The sequence below is a fragment of the Rhynchophorus ferrugineus genome, unplaced genomic scaffold (assembly GCF_030347505.1).
Source record: "Rhynchophorus ferrugineus isolate W39M unplaced genomic scaffold, kcgeb_rfMv2 rfM10, whole genome shotgun sequence".
Classification (NCBI taxonomy): Eukaryota; Metazoa; Arthropoda; class Insecta; order Coleoptera; family Curculionidae; genus Rhynchophorus; species Rhynchophorus ferrugineus.
This window is the reverse complement of record NW_027472589.1, coordinates 6,934,516-6,957,560: the sequence shown is the minus strand read 5'-3', so window position 1 is coordinate 6,957,560 and position 23,045 is coordinate 6,934,516. Positions and strand designations below refer to the sequence as shown.

Below are 23,045 nucleotides of genomic sequence, written 5' to 3'. Positions count from 1 at the left end.
TACTCGAACAAAAATATTATCAAATATAATTTATCTTAACATAATAGTACGTCTGAAAACTATCGTCAATTATACAGCCGCAATAATTTATAGGTTAGTTATGAGCTCTTATCACTATTACTTTCAAGAATTTTGTATACGTCTGACAACCGGACGAATTTGACAGGCTCATTCGTTTACGTGCTCGAACTAATCAGACAGCATTGTGTCTCTTTCTAACTATAATAAAATGAGAAAGAAAATATTGTTTGATTCTAGAACGAATTTACAAACTGCGGCAGGCAATAGATTAAACATCTTGATGACGTATGTACAATAAAACTTTGAATAGTCTATATGTGGGTACAATACTTGCTTGTATAATAGCAATTTATTATGTACTTGATATTTGTGATTTTGTTCCAATTAACCAATACATTTTCCTATATTTGAACTTCAGTTCTTTCCTTTCCTCTTTCACATGTTTGGTTCAACGAAGTTTTGCATTTAACATTTAAAACATTTCCTTGTGATACACCGGCTTCAGCTTAGAGTACGCTTCCCCTTGTTTGGCTCTTAAACATTCTGGGTGTAATGTAAGATTTATAAAGTTCAATGTGTTGCTTCAGTGACATTTTCTGTATCTTATGAACAAGGCCATCATGTAATTCCTGAACATTTCTATTTAACTTCATAGGCTTCTTCTTTTACATCGGTTATTCTACGCCCCTGGTCAATTGTTGAATGTTTTTTCTCTCTATAATAGATATACGAACACTGTTCTGACAATAAGGAACACAACAAAAAAATATCATCCAATTTGGAGCAGTGCTCCTGAAGTTAAGGGCCTCGGCGTTTCATTTTTATTTATATAATAGATTTAAGCTTAATAAATTTTCATCTCTGAGATAAACATATACATATAGTTTATTCAAAGTTTTTTTTGCACATACGTCATCAAGATGTTTAATGTGTTGCCTACAGCAATTTGTAAATTAGTTTTAGAATCAGACAATATTTTCCTTCTCGTTTTATTCTAGTTAAAATGAGACACAATGATGTTTGATTAGTTCGAACGCGTAAGCGAATGAGCCTGTCAAAGTAGTCCGAGTGTCAAACGTATGCAAAATTCTCGAAAACAATAGTAATAGGAAGTTATAATTCTAACCTATAAACTATTGTGGCTGTATAATTAATTGTAGTTTTAGATGTACTATAATGTTAAAATAAATTATAATTGATAACATTTTTGTTTCATTATTTTATTTAGATTAGAATTTTGTTATAGATAAGACAAAATAAACTAAAACTCAGAATTGATGTGGCAACACTATGTTTTGACAAATTTAGATGACGTATGTACATAAAAACTTTGAATAGACTATAACATTATGGGCATCATCGGTGAAAAAAAATCTTAACTAGAAGCACCAACAACTTCAAGCGCTAAAATGGCAGCCAACGGCAGCTGTTTAAATAACAGCCACCCTTGAGCGGATAATAAGCTTGACGAGGTAATTAAACAACAACGCGTTTTAGCTAGAAGAGCTAACATACGCACGCACACATACACAACGTCTACTCACTTGTAATTTGTGGACTTTGAGACCGTAACATTGCTGGGTCTTTTCAGGATTGAAACTGGCCCAACCGTGTCCCATGACGAAGTAGGGATGCTCCGGAGTTGTATCCACTTCAACCTATAAAAACACAGAGCGACATTAATACAATTATTCAATATCTGATCCAAAGAAATGGCATATATAGGCAACCAGGTTATCGTTATATTATTTTATATGTTATTATGGCATCTCTACGCAAAAAAGATTTGAAATAAATATTTGACGTTTGAAAAAATGTTAATTTATCAAGTCACAGAGAATCATAGAGATTTAACTTTATAAACAATTTTGGAGAAATGTTTCGCGATATCCAATCTCTAGATGTTACTACATTGAACGTATTACTTGCTAAGAGCCGAGAAGGCATTTGAGTGGCCTATTTCATTTCTATGGTGCGTTTGTCAGTATCGTTACGTAAGAGTGTGTTTAGTTTTTTTAACGGTAAGTTCAATACATGAGGAATTTTGGTGCAAAGCAATGAAGTACTTAAATCGTGCAAAATAAATATATTGACTATCCTATTTTTATTTTTACCTCTTCACAAGTGGTAAAAAACTCTAAATTTGAGTGTTATCGATCAAGAAAACATAAGAGTGTAACAAAAAGGGAGAGGTGGGAGAAAATGAGATATGATTGCATATTTAATTGAGATATTTAAGCAGTGGCAATTTGGAAAGACTAAATTTATTGACTCATAAAGACCAGCAGCAATAAAGAATATTATGTAAGAAAACCTGAATTCCACAGGTACAAAGCATAAAAGTGTTGCTATAAGTGTTGACGCATAGATAAATGAAGTAAAAAATACAGGATGTTGTTATTGCCACCATCTCAGTTTCTAGATATCTACCCTACTTTAAAGATAGAACATTTTATGTTAATCATAACTGTAGGTCAATAACAGGTCAATTGATAAGTCGCTGGCCTACCATACAAAAACACATTTTTTGTGCAAAATTAGTTTTTTTATTCAACAACATTCCCTTCAAGGGTGATACACTGATGATAGCGATCCTCCAACTTTTGGATACCATTTTTGTAGTACGATTTCTCCTTTTCCTCAAAATAGGCCTCAGTTTCGGCGAACACGTCTTCATTCGACGAAAATTTCTTCTCAGCGAGCATTCAAATGGTCTGATCCCAAAATGCAGACGCCATAACCTTGTTTGCCGACTGTTGCGTTTTCTGACAGGGTTCATCGTGTGCAGTCCACTCGGATGACTGTGATTGGACTTCGGAGTGAAATGATGGAGCCATGCTTCATCCATTGTCACATATCGATGCAAAAACTCTGGTTTATTACGCTTGATCATGTTCAAACACCGCTCCGAATCATCAACTTGTCATTGTTTTTGGTCAAAAGTGAGCTCGCGCGGCACCCATTTTGCACAGAGCGTTCTCATACCCAAATATTCGTGAATTATAAGATGTACACGTTCAATTGATATCTTTAGAATGCCTGCTATTTCATTCAATTTCAATTTACGGTCATTCAGAACCATTTTGTGGATTTTTAAAATGTTTTCATCGGTAACAACTTCTTTTAGGCGTCCACTGCGCTCACCGTCTTCGGTGCTCATTTCACCACGTCTAAACTTAGCCTACTGATCTTTGGCGGTTGATTTTCCTTGGACAGTGTCTGGAAACTCGGCATCAAGCCTAGTTTTTGCTTCAACTGTATTTTTTCCCTTCAAAAAGCAATATTTTATCAACACGCGACCTTCTTTTTTATCAATTTTTCACAATAACAAAATTTGCTTTACTCAAAATGCTATAATTCACAAACTAATGATCCGGCAGCTGTCAAATTTATACACGCATCTTTTGAGGGTTAGGGCTAACTAAAGACATATGGATTTTATTCTAGTAGTGCCATTTATGTGTCAGGCCTGGGACTTTTCAATTGACCTGTTATGATATGTTAAAGGAATATAGCTATGACTCTATGCATGTAGATTCTACACACGGTTTCCATGTTGTTTTGGCATATCGAACAGATCTGAAGAAGAAACAATGAAGGTATTTTTAAGTAGCGTGGAACATGACAGTGATCAGTTGGGAGTAGTTACAATAATATTGTAAACAGATAAATAGGTTTAGGTGGGTATTAAGCTAGATTGTGTGTATATAGTAGAATATAAAATACGTGATAGGTTAAATAAGTTTTTGGTTATTTTTTGTTTAGTTACTACAACGATTATTATGTACAAATTTTATTTTAAAACGTAATAAGTTTGGATTTTAGTGAGTTAAATTATTAATTATACTCTATACTATTAATTATACTCTATACTATTTAATTATACTCTTCAAATATACGAATAACAATTACATTTAGAAGAACTACAATTTTGGTTTGTTATTGTAATATTTATATATTGTTAATCAGTTGCATATTGTTTTACATATTCTTTTTCCTTTTTCAAATGAAAGACGTATAAAAGGTTCTTTATATTATACTTGTTAATGCATCAAGAAATTTTAAGTTCAGTCTCTCAATTCTATTTATATTATGTTCTTCTATTCGAATATATATTATATTCTAAGTGTATTTGCAATAACCAGAAACGTTGCAAATTCAAACCCTTGTGCGCCTGCTATAATTATTCACAATTAGATTGTTGTTTCTAAGGAAACACTACACAACGTTATTTTATGATGAACGCGGCCTTAAATTTCAAACGGCAGATGCTTCCAGGTCACTTTTATGGCAATTAATGAAATATTAATAAACTACGGAGGCTACAATTGGTTTTAAATGACGATGCCTCATCATCGGCAACTGCAATCGATTACATCGACATTATTTAAAAACGATTTTGGCACATGTCGGAGATATTTATACGTATATTACCGGGTCCGTTTCTGTTTTATCAATATGATGTTGGCAATAAATTAATCTTACGTAGAGCGCGTTACATACACACCGGCGTTTTAACGTTATCGGATGGTCCGTGGCTCTCTCGCGTCGCATCGACGGTCGTGCAGTTGTCGTCACGCCATCAATTATAACTTTTTGATTAGCGACAATTAATGATAATACGGTAAATTGGCCGTCATTAATTCCTCGACGTATTATGATTCTTAATTTGCGTCGGGTGAATAATTTTCGGCCTTGATATCGACGTTTGTTCCCAGAAAATCCACACACATATATATAGTACTGAGTCAGTTGCCAATTATATAACCACACACCCTAATTAATATGTTATTTAATTTTTAAGACATACAGGGTGTGGACAAAATAGTATAAACAGCTGACGTATACACACTTTACTCACTATTCTTTGCGAAAAATATTTATAGTGTTTGAATAGTTTCCAATGGAATGTTCCAACGGATAAAACATTCGCCAAGGTCTGGCGATTGAACTGATCAGGGAATATGTTTCACGATGTCCAGAATATCATAAGAATGCTTATCAAACTAAGACTGAATATTTCTTCTTCACCATTCTTTGGGGAATAGATTTATAAAGTATCTGAATAGTTTCTAAGAGAATGTTCGAACGGATAAAACATCCGCTAATTGCTTCAATTATGTTGAGGTCTGGCGATTGAGCTGACCAGGAAAGATGTTTCATGATGTCCAGAATATCATTAGAATGTCCATCAAACTAAGACTGAATTTTTTTTCTTCACCATTCTTCGCCGTACACACTTATAGAGTGCTTGAATAGTTTCCAACGCAAATTGTTGAATGCTCATCAAAGTAAAACTGAACTGGCTATGGTGAAGTAGGTAGGTAAGTAGGTTTAGGTAGGTATTAAGCTAAATTGAGTGTATATAGTCGAATATAAAATACGTGTAGTAGATAGGTTAAATAAGGTTTTTGTTTAGTTTTATTTAGTTGTTACAAGGATCATTATACGCATATATTAGTTTAAAATGTTTCTTTCTGTTAAAAATTAAAGTTTCAGTATTTTTTACATTTTAGTGAAATCCTTATTTATTTTTTGAAGTCGGTTAAATTTTTTTGTTAAAATTTCTTGTTCGTTCGACGCTTCAAAACGCAGACAATGGTAAAATTCCTCGCCCTCCCGAGACTACGCACGCCAATCCTCGCACGTCAACCGCATGTCACGAACGACCCGTCGAAGCGATTACGGTCTGGTATGCAACCAGCAGTTCATTTAAATCTCGTTGTCAATGAACTCGGCCGTAAATACGAGTGGGCCTTGGTCGCTCAAGGACAACGACGTTCCGGAACCGATGGTACCCGGTACCCTTCCATCTCCCGTCCCGCCACGCCCCCCGTAGTACTACGACGAGCGGCATTCCACGTGGTACGGTCCCGGCCAGATATTCCGGGCCTTACGACGAAGATATTACGGGGCGGCTATTCCCGGAACCGAGACGAAGAGAGACCCGGTCGGTACCCGAGGATGGCGACGCGGAATAGATGTTCTAATCCGTATTTTCGAAGCTGATTTCATCGGCGTATAGATAATGTTTTATTTATGGTACGACAACGTTGACACGGACTATAAATTAGCATGAATAACAATAAATTTACGAGATTCCATCTTATTTACCGTGTCGGGTTCTCTTGCTGGCATCTAGCTCGATATGACGTCGATATATTATGAATTCCGGAATCGTGACTTAAATACAACAGTGATGCGATAGTCGGGGCTTTAACCTAGATGTTGCGTTGGACGTAACGAGCTTGAAAAGATAAAAATTAGTTGTCTTCATAGAGATAATCTTCTCTGTAAAATAACAACAACGATTGTAACCAATAATCACTAAAACAATGCTTCCAACGCACCCAAAACAAAGTTCAATGATTAATTACCAATGTTTGTCGCTACGTAACCATCGAAGAACTGCACGATGACTTCGAAATCAAAGGTTTTACGCAGTTTAAGATTGCTAAATTACAGAAACGTGGAAGCTACTAGACAATACACAGGAAATAAGATTGCTAAATTACAGAAACGTGGAAGCTACTAGACAATACACAGGAAATCTGCAGATTGAAGTGAACCAAACCACACCAACTTGTATAGTGTTTAAGTGTATTCTTCAGTTAATTTGGGAAATACATATCGATGTATTGATGCCGTACTCACCTTGCTTCAACATCAAACCAACTACTAGTGACCCAACGCAACCGAAACAAAGTTCTACGATTAATTACCAATGCTTATCGCTACGTAACCAACGAAGAACTGCGCGATGACCTCGAAATCAAAACATGTCACAGTCTTTCAACGTCTCGAATCAAACATTTTTGGGATGGTTCAACGTATAATATCGATAGCTAGTGCTTATATATTCATGGATGTTCTCTATAAGGGTATCAATTATTTTTTGACAGTGGATCAACCAAAGTTGGTTTATGTATACATCGTGAACGAATTGATGGCATAACACACTCCATGAAAAGAAAGAAGTTCTCTGGATATTTTGGTATGGATCAGTTTCCGTCTGTATTTTATTTCACTTGTTCCTTGATTTTCTTCTTAATTGTATCCTATCTTATTTCTATCTCCAATTAATTATGTTTAACATTATGAAATCATCTGTCGTGATTATCTCGTTTTATCTGCTGCTTATTCATTCTGCTATTACAGTTGTTGTAGGTAATTTATCGCTTTATTCTCTTTTGTTTTATTTTTCTTACTATACTTACTCTATATCATAATTTATTCTTGTTCTGTATTGGTTATAACATGCGTAAATCTAAATTATTCGTACACTCGTACAAGTTGCTGTGGTACAAGCAGATACTAACAACTATATGGGGCAATAGAATTCATTTATGAGTATATTTTGCGAGAAGTAATATCAACATAATATAGATATTTTAGAAGAAAGTGCTGAGTGAAAGTGCTCAGATACTATAGAAACAATTACCGATACTGAAATCTTCGGATTCCAAATGTCATAGAGGAAATTAAGAGATTCGCAACAAGACACCACCAGAGGAAAGACTTTGCTCTCATGCTAACGTTCAAGTGCTGCAACTCTCAGAGAACACTGAAGTAGGACGCAGATTCAAGAAAACCAAATCGTGTGATCTTTTGTATAATTGTGTAGTAAAATGCACTAAATAATAAGAAAACTGAAAAGAGCTACTAACTTTTATTTTATTAGAAACTAAGGAAGGGCAAAAGGATTTCATAGATGACTACCTAATTTTAAGTTACTGTAGAGATAATTTGTAAGTTAGTCGGCAATGACTAGTAATAATATCAGTTACTTAATATATACAATATACGTTTAGAAACTTATGATAACGCTGCTCTGGCAATTGTGGTGGTGTTTTTTTCCTTTGACGGGTGTCGTAATTTCGCGACTATACAATAAATAGTACAAAAAATGTATAAATACATAATAAATTAATAAATAAATAAAATTAATAACCCAAATAGGGGGGTTAAAAGAATAAATAGCCTATATACAATTTAAAAATACAGACTAAATACACTACAGTAATAATAAACTTGGCTTAGGCTAGATTCTATGGAGAAAATCGATCTCTCATAGAAATCCGAAAAGTCTGTCTGTATTTTCTCCTGTTAAGGTATTTTTAAAATTTTGCAGCCCATACTTAGTTCTAATCTGGGTGAGCCGTAGACACTCGTTCAATATGTGGTAGACTGAAATAGGGGCACGGTGATAAAACTCACAGTGAGTAGCCGGCTCGAAATCATCAAGTGACTGTGCGAGAAACGCCAGTGGCTCAATCTTAGTCGATTCAAAGCTACAGCATGGTGATGAAGGGAAGGAACGCGAAAAGAGGAGAAAAAATCAGCTTTAAGCTCTAAGAGCCTGTTGTGGTTGGCCTCCTGGACCCAACGCCGTTGTACTTGGATATATATGAAACAAGAAACGAATGGTATAAGGCCGGTATGGACGCAAACATCCGTGAAGGGGAGGGGAAAGGAGGCTGCCGATTTAACCGCACTATCCGCGCGCTTATTTCCCGGTATACCAACTTGAGAAGAGATCCACAGTAAACTTGTCCTGATCCCATTCAGATAGACGGTACGGATAATTGGCAGTGAGTCGGGGACCAGGGGGTGGTTGAACTTCTGTTCCAGGAAACATTCGGGAGCATTTGGGGAGTCGGTCAGAATTAGCCATTCTTTGAAGGATTGTGTTGAGATGTATGATAAAACTTTGAATATCGCGAAGAGTTCAGCGGTCAATACTGAACCTTGTTCAGGGAACTTAAAACAGAATGCCCGGTTATCCCTCACAAAACACTGGCAAGCCCTGTGCGAGATTTGGAGCCATCGGTATATATGAACCAGAGAACAGCTTGGAAGACGAGAGAAGTTCGACATATAGTTTATTTTCGTGTAGATGGTTTTCAGTATAACGTTACTAAACATAAGTAGTATGATGTATGAAAAATCCTTCAGAACTAAGTACCACACGTGATTCGTAAATATTATCGATGGTTCGAGAATAAGCGCCCAAGAAAGAAGCTTTTATAGCCGCCCGTCTTCGGATCTAGATGGACCAGTTCTTTTACTACGCCCTATAGGATTAAATTTCTATTTTTACAAGACACATCTTGAAATCGAACAACAGCCCACGTCCTTACACACACTCTCTCACCGTATAGACTCACACACACGCAGACACGGGCACAAACACACCTATGCTGCCTCGCTGATTCGATTAAAAGACATATGTGAAGGCGTTCGTTTTCTTTATGTTATCCCAAAAGAAAAAAAATCACGAATCACAAGGAATACGACGACATCGCCTGCCTTTCGAGGCACCGGTGTCGATGACCTCTCGTGGGTTTCGACGGATAAACAATAAGGAATTTTGCAGACTACGCAGAAAACACTGGTAAAAGTATTCCGTTCTAACTACGTTGGACTGTTTTTTTTCTCTGTACATACACATATTGTGTGTGTTATAGCATGGGGACGCTCGAACTACATCTATTTTAATGCTTTTGCTGCTGGGACGTCCGTCGTCTTCATTAGAATTTATAATTGTTGTTGTGCAATCCGCCATATTACGTTTCCGTTTCGACAACGTTGGATTTTGTTGAACCACTCTAATTTGGTTTGTAATTATTCGGTTTTAAATGGTATAATAATGCTAAATAAATGGTAATTTATATAATATATAGTACACAATAAGTAAAAACAGATTATATCCGGTATTGAGAATAAAAAAATAATTAGTCACTTGTTGTTATAACTATTAAGTGGTCAGCGATATCTGTCGGTCAGAATTCGAACTATCAACGTAAACAACTGTTAAACAAAACTGCATTAAATAATCGCTTTTCGTTTAGTGCTGATGAGTTTTCGACAAAATACAACAAAATTGCATCTTACAAAAAACATTTTTATTGTTATTGCCAAATTTGATGACATTTGCTGCCGAAACCTATCAAATACTATTAGAAACGTTACTGAACGAAAACCATAGAGTATCTATAGAGGTATTTCTTAAATAGGTGAAACCAAGGAAATGTATTGTGGGGTCCGACCAATGCTGGCTCTGAGACCAATTTTCTGATTGGTTCGTTTGAATTGGTCTACAAAGACATTTGATTGGCTCATTTCTATATTGTTTGAGATTGTTTGTTTCAATCAGCATTTTTGTGTCTTAATTATAATCATTATTATTTGATTATAATATATCTTCATTCTCGTTGTGTATGCAGCGTATGTGGGGAAATAAAAAAACCAGACGTCGTTTTGCATTGGAAGAAACAGCCCAAGTTAGCTAGATCAAGGATGTGTGTGTTATATATATTGTTATTTACAGAAATGCAACAGAAGAAATGAAAATATTACCCACACTTTAAAACCAAAATGTTTCCAAATTGGGCGGTGGTAAAATGTGATTATACTACATGAAAATTTTTTGTTATCCTTTAAAAAATTGTTTGTAAAGTACCATCAAATAACAAATTTGTATTGGTTAAGATACTTATAATTACGCCAGGCCAAAATATGCTTAAGGCTCCTTATCCGAGATAACCCTTTCAACAAGGAGGTTAAAAAATATATTAATACAAAATAAAATAATACAATTTGTAGACCAACAAGATGAGCTTGATTTTATAGACAAGAGACGTTCATCATTGTTTTATTATATTGTTAATAGATCCTTGGGCTGTCTCTTTAACTCCTCGATGTTACCATAATAAGAACACAGCAGTACAGTCTACATTCTGACGTAAATTATACAATTTAACGGTTTTAATTATCCGTTCTACAATTTCCACGATAAAATTGTAATATTATATAACACCACAAAGGCCGAAAGTTGAATTTTCGGCCCTGCTAGTATGATTTCCGAGGCGAAGCCAAGCCATTCGCGAAATTGAAGAAACTCAGCCTAAGACGTTGCAGGATGTCATGCGAATCGCGGTCACCATTAAGCCGAAATAATTTTTCAATTATAATGAAAAAAAAAATGTAAAGACTTCATAAATTTTTTATGAAAACCGAACTTACTTATCTTTTCTTTTGAACAAAGTTATAGGCGATCAAAAGGGTAGCGGGACTTTTGCCCCACGTTGTATGTAGGCTTTTAGCTGTACAGCATTATTTCTTGTTTTCATCGGCCATATTTTCTCATATTTTCGGAAGTTTAGTTTAGTTTCGTCTGGGGTTCATTGGCCGACCAGGAAAAGCTGTTATGATTAAACGTTCTTAAACATTTAGCCATTTTAGGCACTCTTATGTTAAAGGATTCACTTAATTGTGAAGTCTTCTTCATGTTGTTATGATCTGTACTGTATGTAACTTCGTTGTCGAGATGAATGACATGTTCACAAATATTTGGAATAGGACGATTCTGTTAATTCACCGAATCCGCCTAGACAAATCTAGCGATCGGGTTCAAGACGCCCGACACTTGGCAACCGACTAGACCGAAAACTATTCGGCGCGTTGAAAACAATTGACGATCCGCTCGCCCGACGTTCGCAGATGATGGTCTCTCCTGTTGGATAACACGGGCGATCCGAGAAACCGCCGGAACCTTGAAAGTTTCGCGAGTCTCGGTGTTGTTTTTCCGCGCAGACATGGACGACCGAGCCGATTAAAATATTTATGTAGCCACGGGGAACGGAGTAGGTGTAAATGTTTACTATATTATTGAGGATTGTTGGCAGCAGAGTACGGGGGCTTTCTCCTGGCACCCGCCGCATTCTTTTTATAGCCTCCCGCGACGAACTGAATGAGAACGAAGCGGAAACGGTTCGGAAAAATACGCGCCCACTCTGTTAATTTTCTTCGAGGCATATTTTCGGCGAGTTTACGACGCAACGATATCGTATGGCCACAAGTACCGTTCGCTTTGCTACCGTTTTATTGCGGTCGATAAGGGCTTCATATATTTGACATTATCAATCTCATAAGGTTGTATCTAGCGTTGGCAACTATCGACTGAACTCGCCTATCGACTGTTTAGTAATTGACTACTTTTTACTATCGACTGCTTCAGTCGTGTACTTTTAGTTACTATTTTCGGTTCTACTAGTTCATTCGACTGATTTTTAACGTTATGGCCCTCCGTCCTAGCCGCGACCTTGAAAGTAATGCACCGAATTTATGCTTATATAGATTTATATGTAATATATGTGGTTTTATGTTTTTTTTGTAGTTTACTTGTGAATAACAATATATTGTAAATTAATATAGCAGCATTTTGGAACGCTAGTTTTCGAGGGCAAAAAAATTAAATTGTAAATGACAAATAGTAAGATACTTTTGACTGGCATGATAGGTAATACTTTTTTGATAAACTTTCACGGTTTTTGTCCAAGCGTCTTGTTTGTCGAAACTTTTTCCCTAAAATCTTGAAAACTAAAATTAGGTTCCAAAGGTTTCAGAAATTGCATAGATCCAAAAGATTTGAAGAATTTTTTACAGTAGCAGTAAATTTCTTTTAAAAATATTAACCGTAAAGGGGTGAATAAAGTATATTAAATATTTGTAATAAATACATTTTCTGATAGGAAAACTCTACTTTAATATTCAACAGTTGGCTATTAAAAAGAGCACCACATTTTTTATTTGTTAACGAATGGACTATCATAACAGAATGTGTTCAACTTTTAAAGCTCATTGAAATAATGACCACCGAGGTATCTGGTGAAAGATATTCCAACGATGTCTTTAATTATACGGTTAATAAGAGGACTGCAATATTCCATCAAATCCAGGATTTTAACAAGTGAATGGGGAAAAAATGACAAAATTGTCTATTAGATGTCATCAATAAAAGACTGGCAATTTTAGAAATGAATACGATATGCGGGAAATCCACATTTTTAGATCTGTCTCGCTTATACTACCATTGGAGAACATAAAGACATTTAAAATTAACTGCTGCTAGCATTCATCTCCGTCCTTTCCTATCTCACATTTTATACTGACATCACGAATTGAAAAAAAAACAGTCGAAAGGTGCATTTGACCGAAAATAGTAATTACTATAGCTATTTTTTTGACTATCGACCGTTTCGGGACTATCGACCGTTTCGGGACTATCGACTATTTCGACTGTTTTCAGTCGATAGTTCCTGACGCTAGTGCTATCGATATTTGTTTAACAATTAGAGACTCGTCAGGCCCACGGGCTTTTTAGGTTTAGTGCAATGTTTCTTACATAATTCAAATAATTATCTTACAGCATCATAACATTATTGCAACAAGCTAGGTAAAAGTAGCAGTTTTATTTGTTTATACTTTCTTTGGTTATATATTACCACCTATTAAATATAATATATGAATTAAATATAATAAATAAATGGGTTCGACGCAACGATGAAAAAGCTTAATTATTCGGAGAACATTTAGCTAACGTATTCCAATTGAATGATACAGAAACTAGAATAAATACAAATCCTGTTTACCACCCCCTTGTAGTGGTAAATCTGATTTATCCAATGGAAGTTGCCATAGAGACTGACAACCTCAATCCTAAAACGGCTCCTGGAATTGATGATATTTCATATGTATTATTGTAATATATATCATGTAAATATATATATATATATATATATATATATATATATATATATATATATATATATATATATTATATATATATTATGTATATATATATATATATATATATATATATATATATATATATATATATGTATATGTAATATATATATATATATATATATATATATGTATATATATATATATATATATATATATATATATATATATATATATATATGTATATGTATATATATATATATATATATATATATATATATATTGTATATATATATATATATATATATATATATATATATATATATATGTATATGTATATGTATATATATATATATATATATATATTATATATATATATATATATAATATATATATGTATATGTATATATATATATATATATTATATATATATATATGTATATATATATATATATATATATGTATATATATATATATATATAATATATATATATATATATATATATATATGTATATGTATAATATATATATATATATATATATATGTATATATATATATATATATATATATATGTATATATATATATATATATATATATGTATATATATATATATATATATATATATGTATTATATATATATATATATATATATATATATATATATATATATATAAAATGTATATATATATATATATTATATATATATATATATATATATGTATGTATATATATATATATATATATATATATATATATGTATATATATATATATGTTATATATATATATATATATATATATATATATATAAATGTATATATTATAATATATATATATATATATATATATATAAATGTATATATATATACATATATATATATATGTATATATATATATATATATATATATATGTATATATATATATATATATATATATGTATATATATATAAATGTATATATATATATATATATATATATATATATATATATATATATATATATATATATATATATATATATATATAAATGTATATATATATATATTATGTATATATATATATATATATATATATATATAAATGTATATATATATATATATATATGTATATATATATATATATATATATATATGATATATAAATGTATATATATATATATATATATATGTATATATATGTATATGTATATATATATAAATGTATATATATATATATATATATATATGTATATATATATATATGTATATATATATAAATGTATATATATATATATATATATATGTATATATATATATATATATATATATATATATATATATATATATATGTATATATATATATATATATATATATATATATATATATATATATATATATTCAATGACTGTTTGACACTGAAGCATCTTCCGGAATGTCTTACAGTTGCTCGAATAATTATGTTTATTAGCAGATTTCAAGTTTTGATTTCCAAATCACCACTCGACAATCGACCAAGCTGTGATATGAAGGGGTCTCAACACTTAGACCTATTTCGGGTGGAGTTTCATAGGGTAGCATTCCATAGGATCTTGAGGCCACTTGCTTTATACTGGTAATATCCCAAAAACAAGATAAACAGTGCGTGAAACATTTGCCGACGACACAATTATTACGGTAGAAGATACATCTCTGGCTAATTGTGTAGAAAAAGTAGAAGTAGTAGTCAACAAGATCTACAAATGGATTAGAAAATACAGCTTAATACCCTCAAATGTGTCCATGCTAATTTTGCATTGCGGCGAAATAATAAAAACCTAATTATATCACTTGATGGATGCTCCATTCCTCAAGCAGAATCAACTAAATACCTCGGCATACTTCTCAATAGTAGGTTAAATAGGAAACATCAACAAAAAGCAAAGCATATTACCTAGCCCAGCAGCGCAGATTTTGTTGAAACATTAATCTAAAGAGAGGCATTTCAAAAATTCTTCTTTATCACCGAATGGTGATTTTTTTAATACTGTACCAGAACCAAACCAAACCCAACGAACAGTAGGTGCTATTTCTACCAAAAGTGTCGGAAAGTTCATTTATTACATATTTTACTTGTTCAAGAATTGAAACTGGAAAGATGTTATTAAAAACACAGTGAACAAAGACAAGCTACTTGAAGGATAGTGTACTGATAAATAATCCCGAAAAAATGTTTTTCTTATTTACATCAGGACTATATGAAGTTATTTAGGTGAAAAAAAACCAACAATAAATCATAATTTAAAAAAAATCTATGTCAACAAACATGATATTTGAGAAGGCTGTTATAAAGGTGACTAGAACCCCGTTCATTCAGCATACTCGCCAGATTTGTCACCTTCACGGCTGCAGCTGTTCCAAGGAAAAAAACGCAGCCTAGATAATAATTTCACTCGATAAAAACAACCCATCTCGACCAGGCAACGGTTATTTTCGTATCGTCAAAGCATATAGCAGTACAGAATCCATTCAGCGTACGCGTTGTTCATTTTTCTACATGATGTCGCCAACATTCTAAATTATTTTACAGTTCATATGAAATTTTGTCGAATACAATGAAAAAAGAACTGAATCTGAACTGAAGAAATGGAATTGAATTAATCAAATTCGAAGAAAAACTAGTCTCCGGTAATCCAACGATGCAGAACAGGGCTTGAAGGTGTATAAGTTTGGTTCTACCATTTTCTTAAACAGGCCATTATCTTAAATACGTAATGGATGTTGTCTCCTTTTTGTTTAAAAGTTCTGTTTTAATGTGAATAAATCGGAGGTTATCAAATTATCTTAAATACGTAATGGTGTTGCCTCCTATCGGAGGTCAGGGAGTATGGTCAGCAAAGGTGGACTGTAGTAGCTCAGTTGTTCAGCTATGGAAATTTCGTAGAAACTATTTCATGAATCTTTGGGAAGACAGTACAAATCAGAAACTCAACCATCAAAGATGGGTATGCTAAGTTCAAACGTAACGTTTAAACGTGAAATGAGCATCGAAGACGGTTAACGCAGTGGACGCCCAAAAGAGGTTGTAACCAACGAAAATATTAAAAAAAAGGAAATGATTTCGAATGACCGTAAATTGAAATTGAATATTGAAAATAATGAATATTGAAATTGAAATTGAATGAAATAGCAGACACTCTAAAGATATCAACTGAACGTGTATATCATATCATTCATTAATATTTGGGTATAAGAAAGCTCTGTGCAAAGTGGGTGCCGTGGGTGCAAAATAGGTGCGAGTTGATGATTCGGAGCAGTGCTTGAAGATGATCAAGCGTAATAAACCCGACTTTTTGTACCGATAGATGACAATGGATGAAACATGGCTCCATCATTTCACTCCGAAGTCCAATCAAAAATCATCAGAGCTTACTACACACGATGAACGCGCTCCAAACCGTGGAAAAATGCAACTGTCGGCTGGCAAGGGTATGGCGTCTGTATTTTGGAATGCGCATGGAATAATTTTCATTGACTACCTTGAAAAAGGAAGGACCATCAATAGTGACTATTACATAGCGTTATTGGATCATGTGAAAGACGTAATCGCCGAAAAACGGCCGCATTTGAAGAAAAAGAAAGTGCTGCTTCACCAAGACAACGCACCGTGTCACAAGTCAGTGAAAGCGATGGCAAAAATCCATCCATCCACCGTATTCTCCAGATCTGCCCCCCAATGACTATTTTCGTCAAATGAAGAGCTGATCGCCAAAACTGAGGCCTATTTTGAAGCAAAGGACAAATAGTTCTACAAAAATGGTATCGAAAAGTTGGAGAGTCACTATAATCAGGGTATCACCCTTAAAGGGAATTTTGTTGAATAAAAAAACTAATTTTGCCAAAAAAATATGTTTTTTATGGTAGGCGCATCCGTAATACTTCAAGGAATTTATTCTAAATACATTTCTCGCAGAATATTTTCGTAACTGAATTCTGTAGGACCATATGGGTTTTAGTATTTGCTTGTATTAGTATTTTGTATTTTTTAATGTAGTAGAAGAAATATATTTAAAAAACATAAATAATTAAAAGGTTTTTTAACAAGGCGTCATAATTTCTTGTTACATATATCGCCGTGTTCACCAACATGTAATGAAATAAATTTATTTAACGTTAATTTAAAACATAGACCCCGGTGGAATTGTAATTATTGAAATTTCGTATTCAAGGCGGTTTTATATAACATTATCTGCTGCTCAAGCATGCACACACACACTGTTCTATTTATTGCGTTCGCATTACCTGCAAATTTCTGTTTTATGACATAATTGTTTTATATGGCCGGCACCTTTAGCATGCATTATAAAATGTACTCGGTCGATGCTATCGAATCCATCTTTTGTAGTTACTAACAAAGGGTTCTTTTATTAAAAAAATATATTTGAAATATTCATTAATATATTTCAAACAAATCCAGATATTATAAAAGAAGGCAAAAACAATCTAGAGAGAAACATCTATCAGATCGACTAGTCCAAAACTCTAAGAAGAAGAAGTCCTCAGCAAATGATTTAGTTACGAAGGTATATTTGAAATTTGCAACTACTTGTTACCTACAATTTTAAGAGAAATCCTTAAAGGTTCCTAATTAGTACTTTATGAGTTGGTGGTAGATAAATGAGTGATGAAGCCCATTTTCATCTCAGTGGCCACGTCAATAAACAGAACAGTCGGTTTTGGGGAACATAGAGTCTTCAATTAATTTATAAAACATCATTGCATCCACTAAAAAGAACTGTATGGTGTGGTATTCATGCTGGAATCATCATGGTCCCTATTTTTTTGAAAATGACCAAGGTGTTGCACTTACTGTTACTGCTGAACAATACCAAGACATGATTAGAAATTCTTTTGTGTCTGAAATGGAAGAACAAGGACTAGAGGACATGTGGTTTCAGCAAGATGGGGCCACTTCATACACAGTTCGTTCAACAATTCAATTATTGAATGACGTTTTTCCACGAAGACTAATTTCGCGAAGTGGCGATTTAGTATGGCCAGCCAGATCTCTGGATTTAACAGCACCAGACTTTTTCTTATGGGTTTTTTTCAAATCAAAAGTTTATGTGAATAAGCCTAAAACGATTCAACATCTTAAAGACAATATTCGTCACGAAATCGAAGAAATTCACCTTCTGATGTTGCAGGATGTCATGAAAAATGCCTTAAAAAGAGCCGAAAGTTGTAACCGAATCGCGGTCATCATTTAGTCGATATAATTTTTCAATCATAACGAAAAAACAAACGTAAAGACCAAATAAACTTTATATGAAAACCAAACTGCTTATCTTTTCTTTGAGATAGTTATAGACAATCAAAATCGTAGGCGGGGCTAGATTTTTTACTATCGACTAATTCAACTGTTTTGCGACTGTCGACTGTTTCGATTGCTTTCAGTCGATAGTTCTCAAACCTAATGTTATCGAACACTAATCCAATGTTAGTTTTTCTAGTGTTGTGTGGACTGGTGGTAGTAGCCGTTTCCTTAGATTATTTATGTTCTACAAAGTATACTGTTTACGTAACGAGAATCGAGACGGCGGGTATCATACGCACCAAAGTAGAGAACAAAAAAACAATCGAAGTTGAACGGATCGTACTACGAGAGCTCGCGATGGCGCGGAGATTGTTTATTTTCCGAGGCGAAAATAAACAAAGGAAATGGACAGGTTATTTCGAGAAAGGCGAGCGAGCGTTTGCCAATGGTATTAACGCAGATCCGACGGCCGGTACTATGCAAACACTCTGAATACGGCGGGTAGGAAAAAAATAACCCGGTGATTATGGTGTTCTTTAAATAGCAGGACCGGTATAAGGACGTGTTTTTTTTTCTCTCCTGGGCGTTCCATGCGAAAGATACCGGGCAGTCTCGGTCTCGGGAGAGAGAGAGGGAGAGAGTGAGAGAAAGACAAGGAGAGGCGTCTTAACGAGTAAATATAGTAGGTGTTGTAATGTACGAACCAGCAGCAGCTGTTCAATATAAACACTATTCCACGGATTCTAGCGCGATTTTTGGTTTGGGTGTTCAGGAAACAAAAACTGGAATCGATCTCGGTTCTCGCTGTCGATTCATCGCAAGATGAAAAAGTTTTTACTGAGACTGCACTAAAATCAGACGACAGGGAAGATGTAGTACGAGGGTCACTATTTATAATTCGGGAATAGAAAAAAAAACAAATAGTTAAGCTGCGAATATATTTTTATTGTTTTTCAAAGTATCGATATACTTTTGCATACGCTTAAACCAATTTTCAAAGCATTTGTTCCATTCCGAATGAGCTATATTCAAAACATGATTTTTGAACGCTTCAATAGCTTCTTCGGCCGATGAAAATCGTAGACCACGCAGTTTATTTTTCACGGATGGGAACAAAAAGAAGTCATTGGGTGCCAAATCAGAGCTGTACGGCGGATAACCCATCAATTAGATGTTTTGAGTGCTCAAATAGTCTCTTGTTTGAGCGGATGTGTGAGAGCTGGCACTGTCATGATGAAGACCAATCCGGCGTCTTTTGTTTGCTTTCCTTATTTCACAGAAGACTTCTGGCAAATAAATAATTGTATATCAATCAGAATTTACTGTTCTACGATCTAGAGGCACTGTTGCAATATGACCAGTTTTCCCGAAGAAACAGGCCACCATTTTCTTTCAAGTGCTTCGTGCGCCAACAACTTTTGTTGGATTTGGTTCATCTTGAAACACCCAAACATTCGACTGCTGCTTACTTTCGGGCCCATATGAATATATCTATTATTCGTCACCTGTCACGATTTTATAAACGTCTTTCGAAGCACCGCAATTGAACTTCTTAAGTATTTCTTTGCACCAATCGAGACGAGCCTTTTTTTGAGCGATTGTCAAATTGTGTGGGGTCCAACGCGAACATAACTTTCGCACAGCTAATCTGGCTTAATCATTTCGCATACAGCATCGATATTTGCTGGCACAACAGCCGATTTTGGACGATCTTCACGAAACTCGTCGGACAAGCGAACTACGACCGCGATTGAATTCACTAAACCAGCGATACACGGTGGTTTGGGATGGAGCTTTATCGCCAAAAGTCAAATTAAGTTAATTGACGCACTCTTGTTGTCATAATCCACGTCGAAAATCGTAAAAAATCATCGCATGAAAATGTTCAGGATTCAGTTCCATTTTTTGCCGAGACGAAACTTTCAACTAAATATAAAATAAACAATAGCGTCCGTGCGACAAAATGTTCTGAGTACGTATATCGTCAAAAATGTCAAATTTTACGATGAAGCCGTCAGATGGAGTCACATGACAACAGTGTTGCCAATTTCCGAAATATAAATAGTGACCGTATACGATTGGCTGGTTGAGATCATTCGTACTTAAATAAAATTAATAACATTTCAATTAAATTTGGTTATGTATGGTTGAATACATAACAGGTGACTTTAATCACAAATCGTCTACCCTGGCTTACGGAAGAAAAATATATAACCTCAGGTTCAATATTGGAATCAGCAGAAGTTGTTCAGACTACAGTCTATATTGCAATCTTCGAAAAAAATTACGTAACTAAGTACAAACAATATTTTTATCAACGGAAGTATATTGAGAAGTTAAAAACTGAAAATTATAACACGATGTTTATCCAGAGATTATTTTGAAACAGACAAAACTTCAGGTAGATACAAACCAGGCAGTACAATACCAAAAAGACGTTACATTGAATAGATTTTTATATACTTTGATGTTATTTACATACATCTTTATCATTCTAGTATTGTCGTTATGTTATATTATCTAAATGTTATTTAACGGTGCCAGGAATCTATTTTAATTCATCTGTGAATGACGCTATATCTGGACTTTTGATTTATTACCAAAATTACGTACAGACCTTACATAAATACGATTCTCAATCATATTCTACGTCAGCAAATGCCAGTATTTTTAGTGCAACTAATTGTCTGGTGTATCTTCAACAAGACGAATAAATGTTGTTTGTTTTGACGGATGAGAAATTTCACTAGGATTTCAAAGGACATTTTTACACGTATGTTTATTAAATATTTTGTTGTAGAATGGAAAAAAAGTATATTCTAATTTAAAATTATATTATTATCTAGCAAGATTTTTTGTTTGGGTTTTCCGGAAACAAAAACTGGTATCGATCTTGGTTCTCGCAATCGATCCATCGCAAGATGTAAGAGTTTTTACTGTACTTGAAACACGTAGTCGTAAGACCGTTGAGGTGAGTTTGTGACCATTCGCACTTAAATAAAATGAATAACGTTTCAATTTAATTAGGTTATGTATGACGTTTTCACTATTTCGAAACCGGTATGTAAAAACCGGCTGAAATTACAAATATTATATCAGTTGAGCTGAGAAAAAAAAACATTCGTAATCACTCGTTGGAATGAAATAGAAATAAAGCAATTATTTCTATTATATTACATCAGTTTCCTACGTATTCAATGCCTGTTTAAGACTGAAGTATGTTCCGGAAGGTTTTAAGGTTGCTCGAATAATTATGCTTAAAAAACCTGAAAAAACCGGCAAGGTTAACTCAAAACTTTCTAAACTGAGTTAGTGAAATCATTAATGAAAACGAAAGAAACAAAACAAAGGCAATGTCAATTATAGTATATTTCAATATTTTCTTTTGCATTTGGTTCTTCCACGCCACCAATGTACTCTAAATGTACCTTGTATGTTTAGATACCTCTTTTGTAACATTATTTTACATTCACCCATACTTTGCATACCCTTGTCAAACCTACAGGCTTACTCATCATATATTCTTATAACCACTAAGAACAATGATACAAATATTGATATTAAATTTTTACATAACCTACTTTCTCTATTTTATTATCTCTTCTCTTCTTTTGGATCTTCCGTATCACCTGTAAACGTCTGGAAGTTCTCTAAGTGTTAACAAGTGTTAAAATGTAATGTTTTATCATTCTCCAGGGTGTTCTTTAACATTGATATCAAAATCTTAACTTTGACAATTGGGATATGATGAAGCGGCATCGCTATATGTTTCTAAAATTATTTGATGGTGACAAAACCAAATGACATTCCCTCAATGGTGTTATAATTAAGGAGCGACGAAAATTATACGTCAATAATGCAAATTATCTAGACATTATTTGAAATCTGAAGCAATAATTATAATTTTACGTAAATTTAAGCGGGAATTCAAAAAAAAAACACAGACTACTATTTTAAATAAATAAATTAATAAAACAAGTATGGACCTAAAGTTATTTAAGCTGCAGTTACACCAGGAAATCGATGAACAGGTATATATTCCAGAATAAAAATCGGTCTCTATACTTCAGTAAACGCTAGAAGAAAATGGCTAGAAATCAGTATTTCTGATGTAGGGTACATCTGAATGAGTTTCGAGTATAAACCCATAGTACCATTTCCTGGTCAACAGGTGAAGCTTCGTTTTGATTATAATCTTATATAATCTTAAGTAATCACTACTTAT

General features: G+C 33.6%; 1 protein-coding gene across 5 annotated transcripts in view; it reads right to left on the bottom strand.

The window, feature by feature from the left end:
• Positions 1-23,045, bottom strand: part of Atx-1 (Ataxin 1) — a 280,299-nt gene that overhangs the window by 5,535 nt on the left and 251,719 nt on the right. For all 5 annotated transcript variants that reach the window (XR_013007410.1, XM_076415944.1, XM_076415945.1 and 2 more), the window contains one exon: positions 1,566-1,679. Coding sequence is in view for 4 of the 5 variants with exons in the window: in XM_076415944.1 (XP_076272059.1) it covers positions 1,566-1,679 (114 nt within the window). In the remaining variant the exon portion in view is untranslated. The remainder of the gene's footprint in view (positions 1-1,565; positions 1,680-23,045) is intronic.